Here is a 22,525-nt window from a genome sequence, read left to right as displayed (position 1 = left end):
TACGGGAAGCAACAACTGTACTCTTGTATTCATACAAAAACTCATACACAAATGTTCATAGCCTACCAAGAAATAACTCAGATGTCCCTAACGGATGAAAGGTTAACATACGCATCCACACTATGAAATATAACTGAACAATAAAAAAGGCAACAATTTTGATGACCTGACAATTTATGCTCAGTGAAAAAAGCCAAACCCAAAAGGTTATATACTGTATGTTTTATTTATATAACATTCTTGAAATGACAAAATTATAAAAATGGAGACCAGATTAGTGGTTGCCAGGAGTTAAGGAAAGGCAGAGAACAGAAGTGGGTGTGACCATAAAAGAGTAACATGAAAGACCTTTGTAGTGTGGAAATGTTCTGTATATTAACTGCATCAGTATCACTTCCTTAGTTGTGATACTGTTTGCTAGTTTATTAGATGTTACCATTTGGGGAAACTGGGTAAAGGGTTCACAGTATCACTGTGTGCTGTCTTACAACTGCAAGTGAATCTACAATTATCTAAAAAAAAAAATTTGAATTTAAAAAATGGATGGGCCAGGCATGGTGGCCCATACCTGTAATCTTGACACTTTGGGAGGCTGAGGCAGAAGAATCGCTTGAGCTTAGGAGTTTCAGATCAGCCTGGGAAATACAGCAAGACCTCACCTCTATAAAAAATTTAAAAATTAGTTGGCCATAGTGGTACACACTTGAGGTCCTAGCTACTTGGGAGCCTGAGGAGAGAGGGTGGCTTGAAGCTGATGTTGAAGCTGCAGTGAGCCGTGATAGTGCCACTGCACTACAGCCTGGGTGACAGAGGGAGACCCTATCTCAAAACAAAGAAACAAACAAAACAAACAAAAAGGATAGAAGGCAAAGAAGTCAATCTTAACAAGCAAAAAACATTTTTGGGTCCAGGTGGAGGGACGAATAGGTTGACAGGTGAACTATCAGAGGGTCTTCTCTCCAAGTTCAAGTTCAAAGTTAACTGGGTTGGAAGGGACACAGACCACAAAATCATGAGAGGCTCAGATGGCAGAACGGGGAGCTTTAAAGGCATCAAGAAAACTTGGATTATTAAAGTCTGCGTGGAGCAGGGTTAAGAATCAACAAGAAAGGACCACACCTTCTTTTACAGTGAAAGCTGCAACTCCCAGGTTTGCAAACTGTTCACTGGAATGAAGTCTCTTTCCTCCAAATTCCTTTTCAGATAACTTTCTATTTTTTTTTTTTGAGAGGGAGTCTCACTCTGTCGCCAGGCTGGAGTGCACTGGCGCAATCTTGCCTCACTTCAACCTCCACCTCCTGGGTTCAAGCGATTCTCCTGCCTCAGCCTCCCGAGTAGCTGGGACTACAGGCACGCATCACCACGCCCAGCTAATTTTTGTATTTTTAGTAGAGATGGGGTTTCACCATGTTGGCCAGGATGCTCTCGATCTCTTGACCTTGTGATCCACCCGCTTCAGCCTCCCAAAGTGTTGGGATTATAGGCATGAGCCACCGTGCCCGGCCTGAGAACTTTCTTTCACAATAGCAATGAAGAAAACTGACAAAGCCTGTAGCTTTGGTGCTTACATGCTAATGGAGAAGACAGATAATACAATTAAAAAAAAAATACACATATATATATATATTAGGCATTCTACAAAATAGCTGACCAGTAAGCCTCAAACTGTGAAATAAAGATAAAAACAAAATAGCACCCCCAACTTGTCTTACTGCATCTAAAGAGTCATTCTTAACTTGCTAATTGTTAATGCTGTTTTATCTATAAAGTTGTATTCACTAAAACTGAATTTTTCTAAAAATACAGTTATTTTATAGCACCACAGTTTGGATGTCTCTGTGAAATTCAGCATAATGGAACTTTATTTGTACAATTATAATGAAATCTTAATAACGAGAGCAAAAATATCATCTCTATCCTACAGAAAAGGATAGAGATAATAAATCCAAACAGAAAATGTTTTACAGTTACAAAAATTAGTGATAAAAGCAGATTTAGAATTCCAGATTCTCAATCAAAAAAGTGATTAGTACAATATTCATTTTTCCTCCTTCACACAAAGAATCTCTTTTTCTTCCTCCTATGTGAATAAGGGTGCTCGCTTGAACTGGAGACTTCCATGACTGGCTAACATAAGAAGCAATGCCTACCTGTTTTCATTAACATTTTTAATTTTTCATAGCGCACCTCAGAAGTCCACAGCGCTTGAATTTGTCAGGATACCTACCTACGGAGAAAAGTTACAAGCTTTCTGCATGTGAACTTCCCAATGCTATACCAGCATTTATTTTGAGGTGACATTCTTAGACTAAACTCATCATCAATGATGTCTAATAAAACCCTTAATTACAAGCAACACACTCTTCTCTTACTAAACCAGATAAATGTACCAGTTAATTAATACTTAACTCCAATTCAATAAATATGTCCTGAATGACTGTGTCCAGTCACTGTAGAGGTACCAAGGACACAGTGATGAAAATGTAGCTCCAGTTCTCATCCAGTAAACAGACAACTAAGGAAAGGTCTAAAGAACTCTAAGATGCAGAATCACTCAGGCAGCCGTAGCTCCAGAAGAGCACAAGTCAACTAAACCAGTAGGAAGGGTCAAACTATCAAGGGGAAGTGAGGCACGGAGACCTGAAAGACAGCAGGTATCAGCCAGCTGAGAAGGGGACAGGGCAATATGCAACAGACTGACACAAATATTTACAGCCATTCACTTCAAAAAGTACAATGAAATGATAATAAGGAGAAGAATCCCCAAGAAAATAAAGAGAAAATTTTAGGCAGAAAACCTGATAACTAACGGACAAGTGCTAAATGACTTTACAGTTCAGAGAAAGATAAAACTGAAGCTGGCCATATGGAAGCTCAGAAAGAAGCTGCCTGTTGCCAGTAAAACAAAGAGAAAGTCATGAAATAAAGACACAGGCACCTTCAAAAGTGGATGTGTGGATAAATTCATCCTTGAAACTGTGCAACAGACAAATAATTCACAGATTTCTTTCCTCGTTCACCAAGAATAAAGACTACACTACCCCCTCCAGATACCGGACTCAATGACAACAGGCACAGCTGGTGGGGAGGAGGCAGGAATGAAAAAATGAATAGAGAGATTAAGTGAAATTTTACTTCCTAAACTGTGAGAATTCAGGTCCTTTCCTTCCCTGCTTGGTGACCCAAATGCTGGCAGTTTACACTCTTCTCCAGACAAGAGAGTAAAAGATTCTTCTCTAGGAAATCTGACACTGACACACACCCACACACCACCCTACCCTAAAGGACCTATGGATAATGACATCTAGAGAGTTACCAATGAAATGGACCTACAGTGAAGCTCACAGTTTACAAGTCCTACTACCCATATGCAGTAATTTCCCTGTTAGCTTACACATTTTAAACCTCATGTGACTTTTTGAAACTACGTACTTTGATAAAAGTTAAAGACAACGGCAGGTAAAAGCAACATGGAAAGGAAAAAGAAGTATCTAAGCAGATGATTTTTTTTATCATCTTATAATCATTTATTTATAATAAATGAGTAAAAATAGAATTTTAAAACAAATCATTCTTAATCCTAATAAAAATACATGCCAAAATAGGGTTAAGTAAAAAGTACTCAACCTGTGTATCCATTAACATAGATGGCAACTCCACTAAAAATTGTAGATGAAGCCCCATCCTTCTGCACAGCAGCATCTGATCGAAATTGTTCCTCCAATTTCTGGACCTTGGCAGCCATATACCCACCCTAGAATTAAAGAAAAGGTAAACCAATCACAAAGGTTACATTTAATCCCCCCTTTTTTGAAAAATATAAAAGCTATATTTTAAAAACTAAATAAATGGACCTTATTCTGTGCTAGTGATCAGAACATAATGACGACCTCATAAACGTAAACCACAGGCAAGGCCGTAAGTAAAACAGGAAGGTTGGGCCAGGTACAGTGGCTCACACCTGTAAGGAGCCACCGTTGGGAGGCCGAGGCAGGTGGATCACCTGAGGTCAAGAGTTTGAGACCAGCTTGGCCAACATGGTGAAACCCTGTCTCTACTAAAAATACAAAAATCAGCCAGGTGCGGTGCCCAGCACCTGTAATCCCAGCTACTCAGGAGGCTGAGGCAGGAGAATTGCCTGAACCCAGGAGGTGGAGGTGGCAGTGAGCCAAGATGGCACCACTACACTCCAGCCTGGGTGACAGAGCAAGACTCCATCTCAAAAAATAATAAATAAACAAACAAACAAACAGGTAGGTCAAAGAAGAATTTTCCCTCTATCAACTCATTTTAACTTTATTACATTCTTATGATTATAAAAGTTACTTTTAAAAAAAGCTAGGTCAATAATAATAATACCAACTGGGCACGGTGGCTCACGTCTGCGATCCCAGCACTTTGGGAGGCCAAGGAGGGCAGATCACCTGAGGTCGAGAGTTCGAGATCAGCCTGACCAACATGGTGAAACCCCGTCTCTATTAAAAATACAAAATTAGCCGGGCGTGGTGGCGCAAGCCTGTAATCCCAGCTACTTGGGAGGCTGAGGCAGGAGACTCACTTGAACCCAGAAGGTGGAGGTTGCAAAAAAGCTGAGATTGTGCTATTGCACTCCAGCTTGGGCAACAAGAACAAAACTGCATCTCAAAAAATAGTAATAATAATAATATCACAAAATATTGTTCTTATGTACATAATTGAGCAAGTAACACCAAAGTTTAAGCCAATTACAAATTTGACAAGTGGTCTCAGAGCATACTTCATTTTATGTTTTTGAGACAGAGTCTTGCTGTTGTCGCCCAGGTTGGAGTGCCGTGGTGCAATCTCAGCTCACTGCAAACTCTGCCTCCCAGCTTCAAGAGATTCTCCTGCCTCAGCTTCCCAAGTAGCTGAGATTATAGGCGCCCACCACCATGCCCAGCTAATTTTTATATTTTTAATAGAGACGGGGTTTCACTATGTTGGCCAGGATGGTTTCCAACTCCTGACCTCAGGTGATCCACCCACCTCAGCCTCCCAAAGTGCTGGGATTACAGGTGTGAGCCACCGCGCCCAGCCTCAGAGCATATTTTAGACTGGCTTCCACTATCTCTCATATACAGAGAGCTTAAAATGAATTATTTCAGGTAAAAATGAGGCAACTGGATAAACCAGTGTAGTCCTCCCTACACATGGGTAAGAATACAATGAATGCTCCAGTGGCTAAATTCTAGATCTAATCAATCTATTTGACAGTAATATTAACTTTCATTAGATAACATCCACCTCACAATAAATATTAAAAAATAATATTTTTGCTAAACATCTTGACAGATCTAGGGATTCAACTATACTTTTCCTGAACTTTGATATAATTAAGCTTGATTTCAATTATTAGGTCTTTAAATTAAAGCTGTAGGTGGCTAGAAGCACATGGTTTTTTCCCCAAAATGGAAATGACTGCATAATTTCTGCTGATTATTAAACTATTAAATGCTCACTATGAAGTTTCTTTTCAGAAAATACAGGAAATATAGGGAAGAAAATTAAAACTGGTATAATCCTATTCATTAAAATGTTGAGGTGCTGTTTTCAAAGCTTATTTCTATATCTCAGAGCATAGAGGTTTTACAAAAATATAATCACACAAAATATTTCTTTGTAACACATTGTTTTAGTCAAGGTTATCTTTCCAGGTTAAGATATATAAAACTGAATAATGACTGTACAGTGCTCCACTATACACACATAACTTATTTGACCAATTCCCTATTATTGGACATTTATGTGTTTTCCTGTTTTTCAGTATTATTAGCAATACTACAATAAAATCATCATACAGCAAATTATTGTGCACTAGGCGTATTTACTTCCTCAGGGTAAAATTCCTGTAAAGCTTAGGGGATAAAGTTTATAAACATCATAAGGCTTTCAATACATTATGAAAACCCAAGGATTTGGTGTCTAAAGTAATTTACAATTTAGAAAACAAGTTAAACCACATTATAAACTAAAAGAAGAATGAAAAATATCTAGACAGTTCGACATAATTATTTTTACTCTTTTAAAACACACCCAATTTTCCCAGCCATCATTTTCAGCTCGCTTTCTCCATCCACCTCGCCTCATGGTGGAGCTTCTGTATTGGGAAGGAAAAAAAATACGTCAGTTTTGTAACATAATGTATTCCTAATTGATATTTTATTTCAATATCAAGAAAATAAGAAATTAAAATAAATTCAAACGTCCAATTGATGAAAGTCAAGAATATAATACTAAGTAAACTTTTTCTGAAGTTCTCCATTCTCCAGCTTTATAAGTGAAATTTGTCTACAAAACACCCTCCTACAGGTATGTTTAAACTGTAACTGTTAAATTTAAAATTCAATAGAAAAATATCTTTATGCATTCCTGAGCACCAATCCTAACACTCACACAAAACATCACCAAATCCAACGAACATAGCCATGCTTACTTTACTTGTTACCATTATAAGATAATCTAACAAAATATTTCCCTTCATGAGTTGTCCTATAGTATGGCTCTTAAACTCTGTCTTTGTTATTACATACTGGACACTTAAGAGTTCAGGCATAGTGTGATTCACATATTCTGCCAAAGCCTAGAAGAAGTCAATTAAAAATGATGCAGAAAAAATTATCATTGATAATAAACTATAACACTAAATCTGTCATTCTCCTTAAGGCAGCACTTACTTAACTAACTATACTATCACTAGGATGACCAAATGATGGTTCACATTAAGTGGCAGCTGGCTTAGTGGCTAGCAAAATACAAAATATAACTCATAAAAAGAGGCTAAATGAAACCCCTTGTAAAGTCAAAACCTTCTAACACAAATGGCTACATTTTGGGATATGACTACATTTATCCTTAACAAAATTAATATAACTTCTATTTAGATAATTTTCTTCTACTAACTATATACATGTATATCAAATGGTTACCATATGAAGCCTTATATATTATCCACGTCAAATCAGCTCTGATACGATCTATGAGAATTTTTTACTTAACAACACTTTAAACCATGACACTTTACCCCACACACATTAGCAGATATTTTCCTTCTTTCTTTCTTTTGAGACAAAGTCTCGCTCTGTCACCCAGGCTGAAGTGCAGTGGCACAATCTCGGCTCACAACCACCTCCGTCTCCCGGGTTCAAGTGATTCTTCTACCTCAGACTCCCAAGTAGCTGGGATTACAGGCGCCTGTCACCACGCCTGGCTAATTTTTGTATTTTTAGTAGAGATGGGGTTTCACCATGTTGGCCAGGCTGGTCTAGAATTCCTGACCTCAAGTGATCTGCCCGCCTCTGCCTCCCAAAGTGCTGGGATTACAGGCATGAGCCACCATGCCTAGCCAGCAGATATTTTCTTAAATATTTTTATTCTTAGTATACTGCAGGATTTAGTTTTTCTGTGTTGACATTTATAACAATTTGAATTTTTACCGTCACCCTTAAAAGATACCTAAAAGACATGCAGAAATGTTGTCAAAATGTTAAGTCCCAACAGAGACAAGATAATACAAATGTTTTAGGGGCATGTGCAAGGTGCTCTGAGAAAAGGCGGTAAACTGATTAACCCTGAGGAGAGATTTTGTTTTTAAGTCCCAAGGTAGGAGGAGCATGAATACCCAATGTGCTCATTATCAAGTCCCAGAAGTGCCATATGTGCTGTTAAATATTTCTCCTGTTTTCAAGAGGCTCACTTTGTCCAATCCCAACAGACTTTAGCCCTTAAAGGAAATCTAGGAGACACATTAACACACAGCTCTGGACTACATGTAAACTGAATCCATACACCTGCTGGAACAAGTAGAGTTTGGAGTTCTGGCCATTATACACTAAAAACACACACCCCGATAATTAAAGGCAGCTATTAAACTGTTAAACAAAGGTAAATAAAGGAGTAAAGTGTATTTTATACATGTGGTGGCCCAATCATTTAAGAGCTCCAGTTGTTTAACGTCTGTTGTATACCTAATGCACAAGGCCAATAAAATTCCTTAATGATGGTTTAATGAGGGTACAAGCATGAAACACAGTTGTAATACAAAAACAAAAACAACAGTAACAACAACAAAAAATAAAACAGGTATTAAGGGTTCTTTCCCCCAACTCCAAAGTAACAAAACCATTCCAGACAAACGTTTAAAACTTTGAAAGGAAAAGGAAAGAATGAAGGACTGACCATTTTCGTTTCGTCATTTGCAATAACTTGACTCATGAACAACAAACTCCTATTGATCCAGAAATCAAATAGTCAAAAATTACTAGCCAACATTCCGAAGAGGACAAAAATCTTCAGAGATCTGCCACCTCACCTCTCTTCCCCAAACCGGATTATTTTTCCCTCTGAGAATATCTGGCAATCCTAGAAGAGTGGCTGAGAGACTGGGCAAAGTTTCTGACAAACAGTGCTAAGAGAGAAAAAGTAGAGTCCAAGGGTCTTCCAAGGATACAGATTCCCACAATCGGTATTAGAACCCTACGAATAACAAGAAATTGGAAGCAGACAGACCAAACTTTGCAGAAACTGTATTCTGCCTTACATTATTTCAATCTCTGAAAAGAGATTAAGGTGATCGTGGGCCAGGCACGGGGGCTCACACCTGTAATCCCAGCACTTTGGGAGGCCAAGGTGGGTGGATCACCTGAGGTACAGTCTGACCAACATGGTGAAACCCCATCTCTATTAAAAATACAAGATTGCTGGGTGCAGTGGCTCACGCTTGTAATCCTAGCACTTTGGGAGGCTGAGGTGGGGAGTTCGAGACCAGCCTGACCAACATGGAGAGACCCTGTCTCTACTAAAAATAAAAAATTAGCCGGGTATGGTGATGCGTGCCTGTAATCCCAGCTACTCGGGAGGCTGAGGCAGAAGAATCGCTTGAACCCGGGAGGCGGAGGCTGCGGTGAGCTGAGACTGCACCATTGGACTCCAGGCTTGGCAACAAGAGCGAAACTCCATCTCAAAAAAAAAAAAAAAAAAGAAAATTAGCTGGGCACAGTGGCTGTTTCTGCTACTCAGCAGGGATCTTTGAAAAACAGACTCCGCCAATGCCTCTGTACTCACATCCAGGGAAAAGTTCTCCACTCCAGACGACTGATTTGCTTCTTTAAATTCCGTTTAAATTTTGTTCCATTCCCTAGAACGGAGGAGGGCATTTAATCAGGATACCACTACTTGACAGAAATATCCTTCAGAAATAACACACTCCCTCAGTTTTTTTCCTGTTCCAAGCAACCACCTGAATTACAATGTGTCCTCTTGACTAAAGGTACTCCCTGAGAAGTGACTGCACTGCACTGACAAACCATCCAGTTACCAAGCTAGACTTGTAAACAAAAATTGCCTTCTAGTTTTCAGAGGCACTCTTGCAGACCAGGCTACCAATTTAATTCCACAGAACTTGATGACCTTGAGGAACGTGATAATGGTTTCTGAAACTGTGATTCACAACCTAAAATAACCTGCCAATCTCTCCTTATCCAGTAGCATTAACAGGGCAGCCAATTACTGTGTTTCAAAAAATTAGTTTAAAAAACAGATGAAGGGTGAATACATGAATGCAAAAATACCCTTATCCTTAACATTGAGGGTACGCCTTCAATAAACATGAACTACTGTTACAGTAATCTACTCTGCCAGTCCACAGAGTGAAAATCGAATGAGACTACATATGTGGAAACCCTTTGAAAACTATAGCACAGGGAACACAGTTATTTTAAGTTAGTTATCCATGGTCTACAACATAATGCTAACAGCAGACTAGATTTGGTGATAAAAGATATGGGCTCAAATCCCAGTTCCACGATTGCCTAACAGTGTGATTTGGAGTGAGTCCAACAGCACTGAGCCTAACATTTCTTCACCTATAAAACAAGAAAGTTTGACTGCAGAATCTTTGTGGGGCCATGACTGGATGAAGGGTGGATGTGGCGGGGAGAAGAGAGTTGGGGGTAAAAACAGCAAGCAAGCAAGGTTCCACTCTCTAAACCCACCTTCAATTTTAGCAGCCACGCTTTTTTTTTGTCCCCCATGAATTTTAGGTTTAGGGTCTGAACAAGATTGTTCTTGAAGAAAAAGCACAACAACTTGAAAAAGACTGATAATTAAGAGTAATGAACTAAAAACTAAGTACAAAATGTCTTCGTTCTTTTCTGTTTCCATATGTGACTCTACAAGAGAGTCCTATGTGGAAATCTCCCAACCCTCGAAAGGTTCACAAGCTAAAACTCACCTACAAGCTAAAACTCAATCAAATTATATAGACCAACTAAATTATAGGCTGTCAGTAGAGCCATGCCCAGTTCCCAGTGCTAACAAGCAGTAACAACTAGCTAGGTGAGGTAAGGTGAAGCCAATGGGAGAGTCGCTCTGTCTACCAGGAGCCCAGGGATCCTGAATGCCTACACAAAAGACTTCCTCTCTCCACTCTCTCAACAGGGATGTTCAAAACTCTAGTAAGGGTCTCATCAAGGACATGCTTATTTAAAAATACGAGACCACTTATGCATGCATTTTTCCTAATGTTTATCTTCTGCTGGAACACACTACTCTCAGTTCATTCTAAACTTTATTCTGCTTTCTTTTTACCATGGTTATTGGTGGATTTTACTATCTAGCCCAAGAATGATGTTTATCACCAGGAACATTCATTTTCATGTAAATATGATATTTCCCAGCACTTTGGGAGGCCAAGGCAGGCAGATCATGAGGTCAGGAGATGGAGACCATCCTGGCTAACACAGTGAAACCCCGTCTCTACTAAAAATGCAAAAAATTAGCCGGGCGAGGTGGCGGCGCCTGTAGTCCCAGCTACTCGGGAGGCTGAGGCAGGAGAATGGCGTGAACCTGGGAGGCGGAGCTTGCAGTGAGCTGAGATCGCACCACTGCACTCCAGCCTGGGTGACAGAGCAAGACTCTGTCACAAAAAAAAAAAAAAAAAAGAAAAAAGAAAAACTCCCACTACGTGTTCAAATGTTCAGGGTTAATATGATGGTTACATATCTGTAACTCTAAAATCTGTTGATTAATGAAACTGATTTTGCGTGGCTTTTAATCAGTCTTTATTACTACAGTCATATATAAACATATACATTTGTAAAAAGTAGAGGTTCCTCTTCAAAGACTTTCCTCCCCATCTAATTAGGAATAAATAGTAACTTCTCTTAGAAGCAAAATTTATTCAAAGACCTGTGCTAACATTCTTAAACATCTGTTAGCCTTAATAAAGAAATCAATGTATTTTATGTTCTTAGCTCCCATAATTTAGCCTAAATACTTGCCCTGGCATATATATATATATACACACACACACACACACACACACACACATATACACACACACACACACACATATATATATACACACACACACACACACATATATATATACATACACACACACACACACACACACACATATATATATACACATATACATACTGGTCCAAGTCAGCATTAGGTCATAGCCTGTTCCTCTTCCTTATCTGAAGGTGTTTTTACCTTTCTCGGCATTCCACAAGTTACTTCCTCCTTCCTTTGTCTCTTTAAGTTCTAAGCTGTTAGCCAATCGGGACAAATACAGAACGTGAGGTCCCGTTCCAGCCAGTGGAAACCGGACATAGCAGTAGGGTGGGCACATCAGGTTATAAATGACCCTGCCTTCTTTGTTTGGTGTACTCTCAAGGCAAAACTACTAGCGGGTGAGTGTACCCTTTCTGCAGAAGTATAAAAATGGCCTTGCTGAGGATATTAAATTTATGTTCAAGTGCTACTTCTTTACAGCACCAGGGAACAAGCATTTCAATCAGATTTATCCTATCTTTATGTAATAGTTATCTAAAAAATATTTGCTGAATGTAGTGAGAATCAACATGCAAAGAATATGCAATGAATGAATGTGCACATTATAGCAGCATAACATAATTCATGAATGTGACACAAACGCAAAGAAAGCAGCCTGTGGCCACCCCTCATCTAGCAAGGCTGGAAGGAAATTTGCCTTTGGCACCCTGCCATCTCTCTACTCCACACCTCTTTGTTTTCAGCGCCTCTTTGTCTTACTGAGCTGTCAATTCTCTGCTAAGGCATTTACTGACAACTAAGGAACTGGTTAAAAACTGGCTTAAGGTATGATGCAACCCAGGGTCATCTGTGTTTAGAAGAACTTCTTCATGACCATTTCAATGAGGAAAGGACAATCTTTTCAACAAATGTTGACAGGAAAACTGGGTATCACATGCAAAAGAAGTTGGACCTTTACACCACGTTAAAAAAACTCAAAGTGTATGAAAGACGTAAATATAAGAGCTAAAACGATCCAACTCTTAGGAGAAAACATAAAAGCTTCACAACACTGGATTTTGCAATGATTCTTGGGGAAAACGTAACAAAAGGAAAAAACAGATAAACTGGACTACATCAAAATTTAAAACTTCTGTGAATCGCAGGGCAAAAAAGGGTAAAAAGGCAATCCACAGAATGGGAGAAAATATCTGCAAATCATACATCTGATAAGGGGTTCATACACTTCCCAATATAAACAACTCTTCTTTTTTTTTTTTTTTCACAAAAAAAGTTCAGTGTCATTAATCACTATGGAAATGCAAATAGAAACCACATTGAGATACCACCTCACACCCAGCAGGACAGCGACTATTTAAAAAAAAAAAAAAAGTGTTGATAAGGATGGGAAGAAATTGGGCTCCATGAGCCCTGTTGGTGGGAATTTAAATGGTGCAGCTGGTAAGAAAAACAGTACGGCAGTTACTAAAAAACTCAGAAATACAATTATCCTGTAATTCCACTTGTGAGAATATATCCAAAGGAACTGAAACCTGGGACACAAAGAGATATTTATGTGTACATTCATATTAATAAGCATTATTCACAACAGCCAAAAGGCGGAAGCAACCCAAGCGTCCCTCCACAGACGAACAGGTAAACCAAACGTGGTACTCACATACAATGAAATACTATTCCGCCTTAAAAGGAAGGAAATTCCAAAGCTTGCTACAACTTGCATGAACCTTGAAGCCATTACGGTAAGTTAATTCACAAAAGGACAAATACTGTATGATTCTACCTATATGAAGTATTTAAAGTAGTTAAATTCAGAGATAGCGCGATGGTGGTTGCAGGTGGACTTACTGTTTAACAGGTAGTCTCAGGCAAGATGAAAGAGTTCTGGAGATGGATGGTGGCGATGGTTGCACAACAATGTGAATGTACTTAATGCAACTGAACTATACACTTAAAAACAGCTAAAATGGTAAACTTTTACATGTATCTTACAATTAAAAAGAGTTTAAAAAAAAAAAAGTACTTCTGAAGCTGCAAACACTCCACAGGCACCTGCAAGCTGCAGTAGACAGGGATCTTCAGGCGGGGTGCAAAGCTGGGAAAAAGCCTACTTCAAGAAATCTGTACAGCAGTATCTGGGTGTTTTGTTTATTTTTTACTTTGAATTGGGGGCAGTGGGAGGCCATCTGAGAATTTACAAGAACCAGGTATTGCCTTTATGAGTGACTAAGTACATAAAGCGCTAGCACATATGCCCTAAAAAAAGTTTGGTAACAGTCTGCTCCAATGTGCTCTTATTCTGTCCTTTAATGGTAAAAGTTTTAACACCAGAAACAGCTTTTTATGTAACATTTAGATACAAAAATACAGCTATTTGTGGATCTTGTTTTGATTCAACGTTAGAGACCATCATTGTCTAAGGCTACAGTTCTCAAACAACTGCTGAAGTTGTATGGGTACTACAGACATGCACATCCCACAAACTAGTCAGGTTCTGATCGTGAAGGGACTCTCACCAAGGTATATAAAACAAAACAAAAGGCCGGGCCTGGTGGCTCATGCCTGTAATCCCAGTACTTTGGGAGGCTGAGGTGGGCAGATCATTTGAGGTCAGGAGTTTGAGACCAGCCTGACCAACCTGGTGAAACCCCATCTCTTAAAAATACAAAAAAAAAAAAAAAAAAAAAAAAAAAAATTAGCCGGGCATGGTGGCACATGCCTGTAGTCCCAGCTACTCAGGAGGCTGAGGCAGGAGAATCACTTGAACCCAGGAGGTGTAGGTTGCAGTGAGCCAAGATCGCGCCACTGTACTCCAGTCTGACAGAGCGAGACCGGAAGGGACAGGACAGGAAGGCAAGGGAAGAATTCAGACACCTAGGTGAAGGGCGCAATTTCCCAGAAGTACAAGTACTGGCTCTAACCTTCAACCTGTACCTGCTTTTAGCAACTGATTCTAAACCAAGCCAACAGTTCACATTCTAAGCATAGTGCTGTGTGTCTTTCATGTATTTAAAATATCTTTTAAAAATACACAAGTCCAAGATATTTAGATCAGGCTTTATTCCTAACCTAATAAAACACATTTTTGCCACTTTATGTGGTTTTTTTTTTACACCTTCAGCATACTGAAACATTTCCTATTACTAATTTTTTCTGCTGCAATAAAACAATTTCTGTAGCAGATGAGATACTGTCTTGATAAACACACAATTCAAAGAACTTCAATCTATCAAAGTGGCACACAGCACTCTCCACAGAAAAAATTATAGGTTTTGGTACGTAAGCCTTTTCTTGAAGTCAGTATGATCTTTCCATCTTTTCTGGGGACATTCTCTATTATTCCCTCATCACTGACTTGTGTTTATACACTGCTCTGTAATGCTAAGTACATTATGCAATCCTGCTAGGTGTTCCTTTTCAAAAATAGCTTTTCTTGCTATATTTATAAAAGCAATTCGTGTTTATTGCAGAAAATTGGAAAATACAGAAAACAGAAAAGGAAAAAAATTACCCACATTCCTACCACCTAAAAAAATTCACCTATTAACTGACAGTTTATATTTCCTTCCTTTTAGTATTCCTTTAATTTTTAACATTCAAATTTAATTTCTTTACATTTAAACACATTACTAGTAATACCTTTCTTTCACTTCTGAAGTGTCTTTAGTTTTCCAAGACCCCTTTACATCTACCATTTATCTTTACAACTCATCCACAGAGTAAGTCAGTCAAGTACTATTTATTTTGCACACAACAGTTGCCTTCTAGGGTAGAGAAGCTAAAAAGTTCTAAAAGGCTGCACTGCTGGCTCGTGGTACAAAATCATACTCATCTTCTACAAAATTATGTTCCCAAATCTTCAATGGAAAAAATAATAATGGTATCAATATGAACTGCTAAAAGGTTAAGAACACTCCTATTGAACTGAAGTAACCTAACACAATTCAACAAAACAGATTCTTCACCAGGGAATCTAGCAACAGTCTAGATTATAATAGAGCCATATATGTAACAAGACCAAGGAAGAAAACAGGTCCTACAAATAAGCTCCATCTAGACCCCAACTAGTCCATATTGATAAGTAGAGGTCGGGTGTGGTGGCTCACATCTGTAATCCCAGCACTTTGGGAGGCTGAGGAGGCGGATCACTTGAGGTCAGGAGTTTGAGACCAGTCTGACCCACATGGTGAAACCTGTCTCTACTAAAAAGAAAAAAATCAGCCAGGCATGGTAGCAGGCACCTGTAATCCCAGCTACTCGGGGGGGCTGACTTGAATGCGGTAGGCAGAGGTCACAACGAGCCAAGACTGTGCCACTACTCTCCAGCCTGGGCAACAGAGTGAGACTTCGTTTCAAAAAAGAAAAAAAAAAAAAAAAAAGTAGAGACCCAAAGACAACATCAACTTTGTTGCTAAGCAGTTCTCTGAACTTAAGCAAGTCATAATCAGTCATATTTTAGTTCCTCCGTATGTGGAAAGAGTTGGGCCTGTTTGAAATGCTTGTTCCCCGGTGCCATAAAGAAATAGCACTTGAACATAAATTTATTTAGTAAGGCCATTTTTATTTCCTGCAGAAAGGGTACACTTGCCAGCAGTTTGGCCATGAGAGTACACCGAACAAAGGAGCAGGGGTCATTTATAACCTGATGCGTCCACCCTACTGCTGTGTCCGGTTTCCACTGGCTGGAACGGGACCTCACGTTCTGTATTTGTCCCGACTGGCTAACAGCTTAGAACTTTCTAAAAGAGTCAAAGGCAGAGGAAAACAAAGGAAGGAGGAAGTAACTTGTGGAATGCTGAGAAAGGTAAAAACACTTTTAAGTAAGGAAGAGGAAAAGGATATGACCTAATGCTTGCTTGGACCAGTATAAGCATGCCAGGGCAAATATTCAGGAGCAGAGGTCTTTGAATCAATTTTGCTTCTAAGATAAGTTACTATTTATTTCTAATCAGATGGGGAGGAAAGTCTTTGAAAAGGAACTTCTACTGTTACTTTTTACAGACCTGACAAATTCTAGAGTCTTTTGCAATTGTTTAAACGTACATGATTCTATGCTTGAATCCAGGAGGCAGAGGTTGCAGGGAGCCAAGATCGTTGACACTGCACTCCAGCCTGGGTGCCAGAGCAAGACTCCATCTCAAAAATAAACAAACAGGCGGTGGCTCATGCCTGTAATCCCAGCACTTTTTCTACGCTTTCCAAAAAACAACAAGATGTGCCTATCCACAGATGTGGCTGTGCAATAAAGATTCTAACCCAGTGGTTTGGCCTTTGCCCTTGGTTCCTGGGAGGTAATCCTTTCTTTTCCCCACCTTCACATGGTCCAAGATGAGACTGGGAGGTCATCTCTAAGCCCTTAGAATCCCCACTCTATGGGAGCAGTGGCTCACGCCTGTAATCCCAGCACTTTAGGAGGCCGAGGCGGGAGGATCACGAGGTCAGGAGTTCGAGACCAGCCTAGCCAACATGGTGAAACCCCGTCTCTACTAAAAATACAAAAATTAGCCGGGCACGGTGGCGCACACCTGTAATCCCAGCTACTCAGGAGGCTGAGGCAGGAGAACTGCTTGAACCCGGGAGGCAGAGGTTGCGGTGAGTGGAGGTTGCAGTGAGCCGAGATTGTGCCACTGTACTTCAGGCTGGGTGACAGAGCAAGGCTCTGTCCAAAAGAAAAAAAAAAGGATGTCCACCCTGTTAAGTGCTTTTGTTAACTGGGGGCTTTGAGCCACTCCAGATAGTTTCGCACTGTGATTTACAGTGAAGGGCTTTCAGCCATGTATTATCAACCTCCTGAAGGGCTGAAAACTAAAGGTCACCATGCCAACAGTCAATGAGATCCAAGTGACCAAGCCCTAGTACAAATGCTGGATACCAAGGCTTGGGTGAGCTTCCCTGACTGGCAATCTCCGTAAGTACTGTCAGAAGGTGGCACTGTCCACAACTTCGCCAGCAGAGGATAACTGGAAGGTTCGTAAGTGGAACTCTTCTGTGTGCCCCATGCACCTCTTCCCTTGGCTGATTTCATTCTGTATCTTTTCACTGTAATAAATCCAACCATAAGTAAAACCCCTTTCAGTAGTTCTGTGAACCCTTCTAGCTAATTATTTAACCTAAGGATGGTGTGGATCCCCAGATTTGCAGTTGGTCTCATGAGGGTGGTCTTGGGACCCCCAACTCCGTGATGGCAAAATGGCACTGTCCTCCAGTACTCATTCTTCTTTCTTTTAGTAATGGAACACCTCTCCTGCCCCTCTTAGCAGGAGGCAGAGTGGGCAAACAGAGACTACATTTCCCAGGCTCTTCTAAAAATCAGGGGTGGCCACGTGACTCAGTTCTGGCTAAGGAGGTATGAGCAGAGTGATGTGTACAAAAATATGAGCCATACTCCTAAAGAAAGCTGTTTACTTCTTTTTCTGGGATGCGGTTGTAAGGTAACCCAGCTTCACCTATGGGAATAAGGACAATACCCTATGGAATGGCTAAGCACACAGAAGAAATGTGGAACCCTTAAAACACTGACGTGCTCACCCACTACGGACTGCCTGTCTACCTCTGGACTATTACGGGAGAAAGAAAAACTTAAATATTGTTTGTCCTGTTGTATTCTGAAGTCCCTGTTACAGCAGCTTAGCCTGTACCCTCATGTATAAGTACATCTGAGCATTTTAGTATGATTTTGATTCAGTGTCTACATAAATCAGAGACAAAGAGAAAGACACACAATAAGACGTACTATATAAAAAATATTTGGATATATTAAACCTGAAAATGCATAACAAACATTTGTATGTCCCAGTTTGGGGCTGATCTGATTAAAAGGAAAGCATCTATCCCAAACAATTCAATATAACAAAGAGTTTTCTCTTATTCTTCTTGCTATTCACAACTACCAAAAAAAGATGCTTGATTTAACAAAATCAATAGTTAATACAAACTGAAGGGGGCTTCCTGAACGAATGACTAATGCTTTCTTCCCTTCAATCAGATTTCCACAGAAAAGGAAAGAAGTAGAGACACTGTTTTAATAAAGTACCTAGGAGGCTGGGCACAGGGGCTCACGCCTGCAATCCCAAGACTTTGGGAGGCCAAGGCAGGTAGATCACCTAAAGTCAGGAGTTCGAGACCAGCCTGGCCAAAATGGCAAAATCCCATCTTTATAAAAATACAAAGATTAGCCAAGCGTGGTGGTGCACACCTGTAGTCCCAGCTACTCAGAAGGCTGAGGCAGGAGGATCACTTGAACCCGGGAGGCGGAGGCTGTAGTGAACTGAGATCACACCACTGCACTGGGCAACACTGAGACTCTGTCTCAAAAGAATAAAAAATTTAAAAAAGGAAGTACCAAGGAGAACTGCCTTCTCTAGTTTTCCAGAGTGCAGCCAAATCACCCCATTTCCAAACACCTTCCCCTCAATTTTCCTGCTTTCCTGTGTTCCAAACCACGTGGCCCAATTGCATTTATTAAGCATCTCCATCCACTAGGATGTTCTACACATCTCAAAGTCAGCATGTCCATAAGTAGGATCAAGCTACAAAGTATGTTCTGGAGATGACATGATAAAAATTAAAATCTAGAGGAAGGAGTCAAGAAGCCACTGATCTTCACTAAGGAGAAGTGGTATAATCTCACAGGAAAGCCAAATGATTATCTGTGGAAAAGTTCAAGGTTGCAGTAAATAAGGGATTCCAAAGGCCACAGCAGAAGAGCTAGGAACAGGAACAGAACTTAGCTGAAGAATAAAGGAAGTAATATCAAAGAAGAGGGAAATGTATCTAAAGCAGTAATTCTCATGCCTGAGCATGCTTCGCAATCACCAGCACAGGGCCTGTCAAAGACAAGATGCCGGGCCCCAACTCCAACGTTTCTGACTCAGTGAGTCTAAGGTAGGGCTGGAAATTTGCATTTCTAAAAAGTTCCCAGATAATGTTGATGCTGCTGGACTGTGGCACACACTTTGAGAACCACTGGTTTTGCCTGTACCTAAAAATGTATCTATAGTGGTGAGAACAGAGAAAAGGACAGTTCAGTGGTAATGAGAAAGGTTACATACAGTAGAGAGAATGATGCTACAATGTGACCTAAGTAGAATGAATTTCACATCAGGAGTAACGCAATTCACCAGGTGAAGATTTTAATTAGATTGCAGGTGACAGGCTGGGCGCGGTTGCTCATACCCGTAATCCAGCACTTTAGGAGGCTGAGGAGGGCAGATCACGAGGTCAGGAGATGGAGACCATCCTGGCCAACAAGGTGAAATCCCGTCTCTACTAAAAACACAAAAAATTAGTTGGATGTGGTAGCACTCCCCAGTGTCCCAACTACTTGGGAGCTGAGGCAGGAGAACTGCTTTAACCAGGGAGTGGGATGCTGCAGTCAGCCGAGATCACGCCACTGCACACCAGCCTGGGTGACAGAGCGAGACTGTCTCAAAAAAAAAAAAAAAAGAAAGATTACAGATGACAAAATCTCTCCTGTTCTGCCCCCTACTTCCCCTTAACCCAAATTCCAGGTCTGAGCTTATGTTTTTTCTCCATTCACTTAGCATTTACTATAATCTTCAGTTTTCAAGTGAGTAAAATGAGTATAAACCACAATCCAAGGTTATCAGAGATTTGCATACAACTATAATATGAGATCTGTAATCCCAGCATTTTTGGAGGCCAAGGTGGGAAGATCTCTTGCGTGAGACCAGCGTGAGCAACACAGCAAGACCTCATCCCTAAAAAAAAATAATAATAATAAAAAGAGCCAGGCACGGTGGCACACACCTGTAGTCAGGAGGCTGAGGTGGGAGGATCGCTTGAGCGTGGAAGGTCAAGGCTGCAGTGAACCAATGCACTTGGCCTGGGAGACACAGCAAGACCAAAAAAGTAAAAATAATAATACTAATAAAAGATCCTGCATTATAGGCACTAATGGAATGAAATAAATGCACAGAGAAAACAGCCATAAATCTCATGTTCGAGAAGACACCCAAGAAAGCATCACCGAGAGGTAGATCTAAACTAAGAACAATCAGTAGGATTTTATGGGATAGAAGGTAGGTGGGAAGGGGTGACATGAAGGTAAAGATTTCAGGAAGAAGAAAAATTCATAATCAAAAACATAAAAGGGCCGAGCGCAGTGGCTCACACCTGTATCTCAGTACTTTGGGAGGTTAAGGCAGGAGGACTGCTCAAGTCCAGGAGTTCGAGACCAGCCTGGGCAACAAAGTGAGACCCTCCTTGTCTCCACAAAAAAAAGTTCTTTAATTAGCCAGTCATGGTGGTGCACGTTCGTGGTCACAGCTACTTGGGGGACTGAGATGGGAGAACTGCTTGAGCCTGGGAGGTTAAGACTGCAGTGAGCTGTCATCACATCACTGCACTCAGGCCTAGACTATACAGCGAGACCCTGCTTCATAAAAAATAAAAAGAAAAATACAAGAAGATGTTTAGGACAACATTCTAGAATTTACTGGTATGTAGGAACATGGCCAGATGTAGAGGGAGACCAACTAAGGTAGGTGGAAAAATATAACAGAAGGCCTTGAATATATCATACTAAGAAGTTTAAACCTTACTTTCTAAGTTTTAAGCAAGTGTAAATTGGGTGGGAGAGGGTCTGGCTCCTGAGCCTAGCCTACACCATAACCTATAAATCTTAGCTGAAGTCCTCACCTTGTGCACTCCACCCACACAAGTCATTAGATCTCTACACTCACAAGGTAACTGGCATAAACAATGATACATAACTAAAAACAAATCTCTCAGAGCAACTGCATTTCAAAAACATAGTCAAACTCTTCTTTTCTGGACCTGCTATCAGTTCCAGCATTCATAAATCCCTTTTCTCACAAATCCTTCTATTAAATATAATTGCAAGTAAACATAAAGGGAGCAGAAGAGGTCACTGCTTCTGGAATCTTCCCTTGCTTACACCAATAATATCATATATTTAAAATTAGATACTTTTAAAAAAACAAAAACATAACACTACAACATGCTACATTCTTCAAGACACCAGAAGTCTTATTCAATGTAACAATTTAGCACACTATAATCTCTGAGAAAGTGAGTTCCAAGATAATTTAATATAATCTGAGTGACAATCTGAAATAAGATTAGGCATAAACAATATGCAAAGAATATTAACCTCCAACACAGTAAACCTGAAGTGTTAGTAACTTTGACTCAAGTGCTAAAATTCAAAACAGCAATTAAGTTACTGAAACATTTTACAACCCTAGCATCTTGAGCACGTATCTATTCTCACTTATTTAGCCAGCATTGTGTAATAAAGAATTTGGGGCCCAGGCACAGTGGCTCATGCCTGTAATACCAGCACTCTGGGAGGCCAAGGCAGGAGGATCACTTGAGGCCAGGAGTCTGAAGCCAGCCTGGGCAACATAGGGAGATTCCTACACACACACACACACACACACAATATTTAAATTAGCCAGGTGCGATGATGCATGCCTGTAGTCCTAGCTACTGGGGAGGCTGAGGCAGGAGGGTCACTGTGGCCCGAAAGCTGGAGGGTACAGTGAGCTATGATAGCACCACTGTGACAGAGTGAGACCCTGTCCCTAAACAAACAAAAACAAAAAAATTTGGCCAGTCTGATTCCTGGAAAACTCTACTCTTGGAGTCTTCCAGCTGATAGGAGTGTCTTTGCTATCCATGAATCCATAATGGGTCCTTCTTGGCCCACAATTGAGTTTCTGTTAACAGGGTGACTCCCAGTAGGCCCCTAGTTTCAGGATGGGGGTTGGCAATGCTAGAAATGCCAACAACCCTATGAATAGTGGGTTGGGGCTTTGAGCAAGCTGACACCAGCCTAACAACCTGACCTCCAGGGAGAAGGGGCTGGGGACTGAGTCCAATCACACCTATGTAATAAAATCCCCACAAAACTCCAGATGCTGTAGAGTAAGTGGGGCTTCCTGGCTGGCAATCATTCACTGACGTACTGGGAGGATGACACGCCCTGAGGACGTGGAAGCTTCACATTTGGGACCCTCCCAGATCTTGTTCTATGTGTCTCTTTAATTGTCTGGTCCTGATTTGTATCTTTAAAAAAATAACTATAATTCCAAGAACAGCACTTTTCTGAGGTCTGTGAGTCATTCTAACAAATTATCAAATGCGAGGTGTAGTGGGAACTGCCAAAGTGGTAGCCAGTTGGTCAGAGTGTGGACAACCTGCAAGTTTGTAGAGTTTGCAGCTAATA

The 22,525-nt window shown here is 40.4% G+C and overlaps 1 protein-coding gene across 9 annotated transcripts in view; it reads right to left on the bottom strand.

Moving 5' to 3' along the window:
• The window catches only part of REV1 (REV1 DNA directed polymerase), an 87,489-nt gene that overhangs the window by 57,834 nt on the left and 7,130 nt on the right, over window positions 1-22,525 (bottom strand). For 5 of the 9 annotated variants that reach the window (XM_030921826.1, XM_030921832.1, XM_030921831.1 and 2 more), the window contains exons 2-3: window positions 6,052-6,115; window positions 3,628-3,754 (exon numbers count right to left, since the gene is read on the bottom strand). In XM_030921826.1, coding sequence (XP_030777686.1) covers window positions 3,628-3,754; window positions 6,052-6,105 — 181 coding nt within the window. In that variant the 5' untranslated portion in view covers window positions 6,106-6,115. Of the gene's footprint in view, window positions 1-3,627; window positions 3,755-6,051; window positions 6,116-9,078; window positions 9,152-22,525 lie in introns of all 9 variants that reach the window. The other 4 variants (XR_004054508.1, XM_030921833.1, XM_030921824.1 and 1 more) reach the window with 1 other exon arrangement.

Source organism: Rhinopithecus roxellana, chromosome 17 (genome assembly GCF_007565055.1).
Source record: "Rhinopithecus roxellana isolate Shanxi Qingling chromosome 17, ASM756505v1, whole genome shotgun sequence".
Classification (NCBI taxonomy): Eukaryota; Metazoa; Chordata; class Mammalia; order Primates; family Cercopithecidae; genus Rhinopithecus; species Rhinopithecus roxellana.
This window is presented reverse-complemented; position numbering and strand designations above follow the sequence as displayed.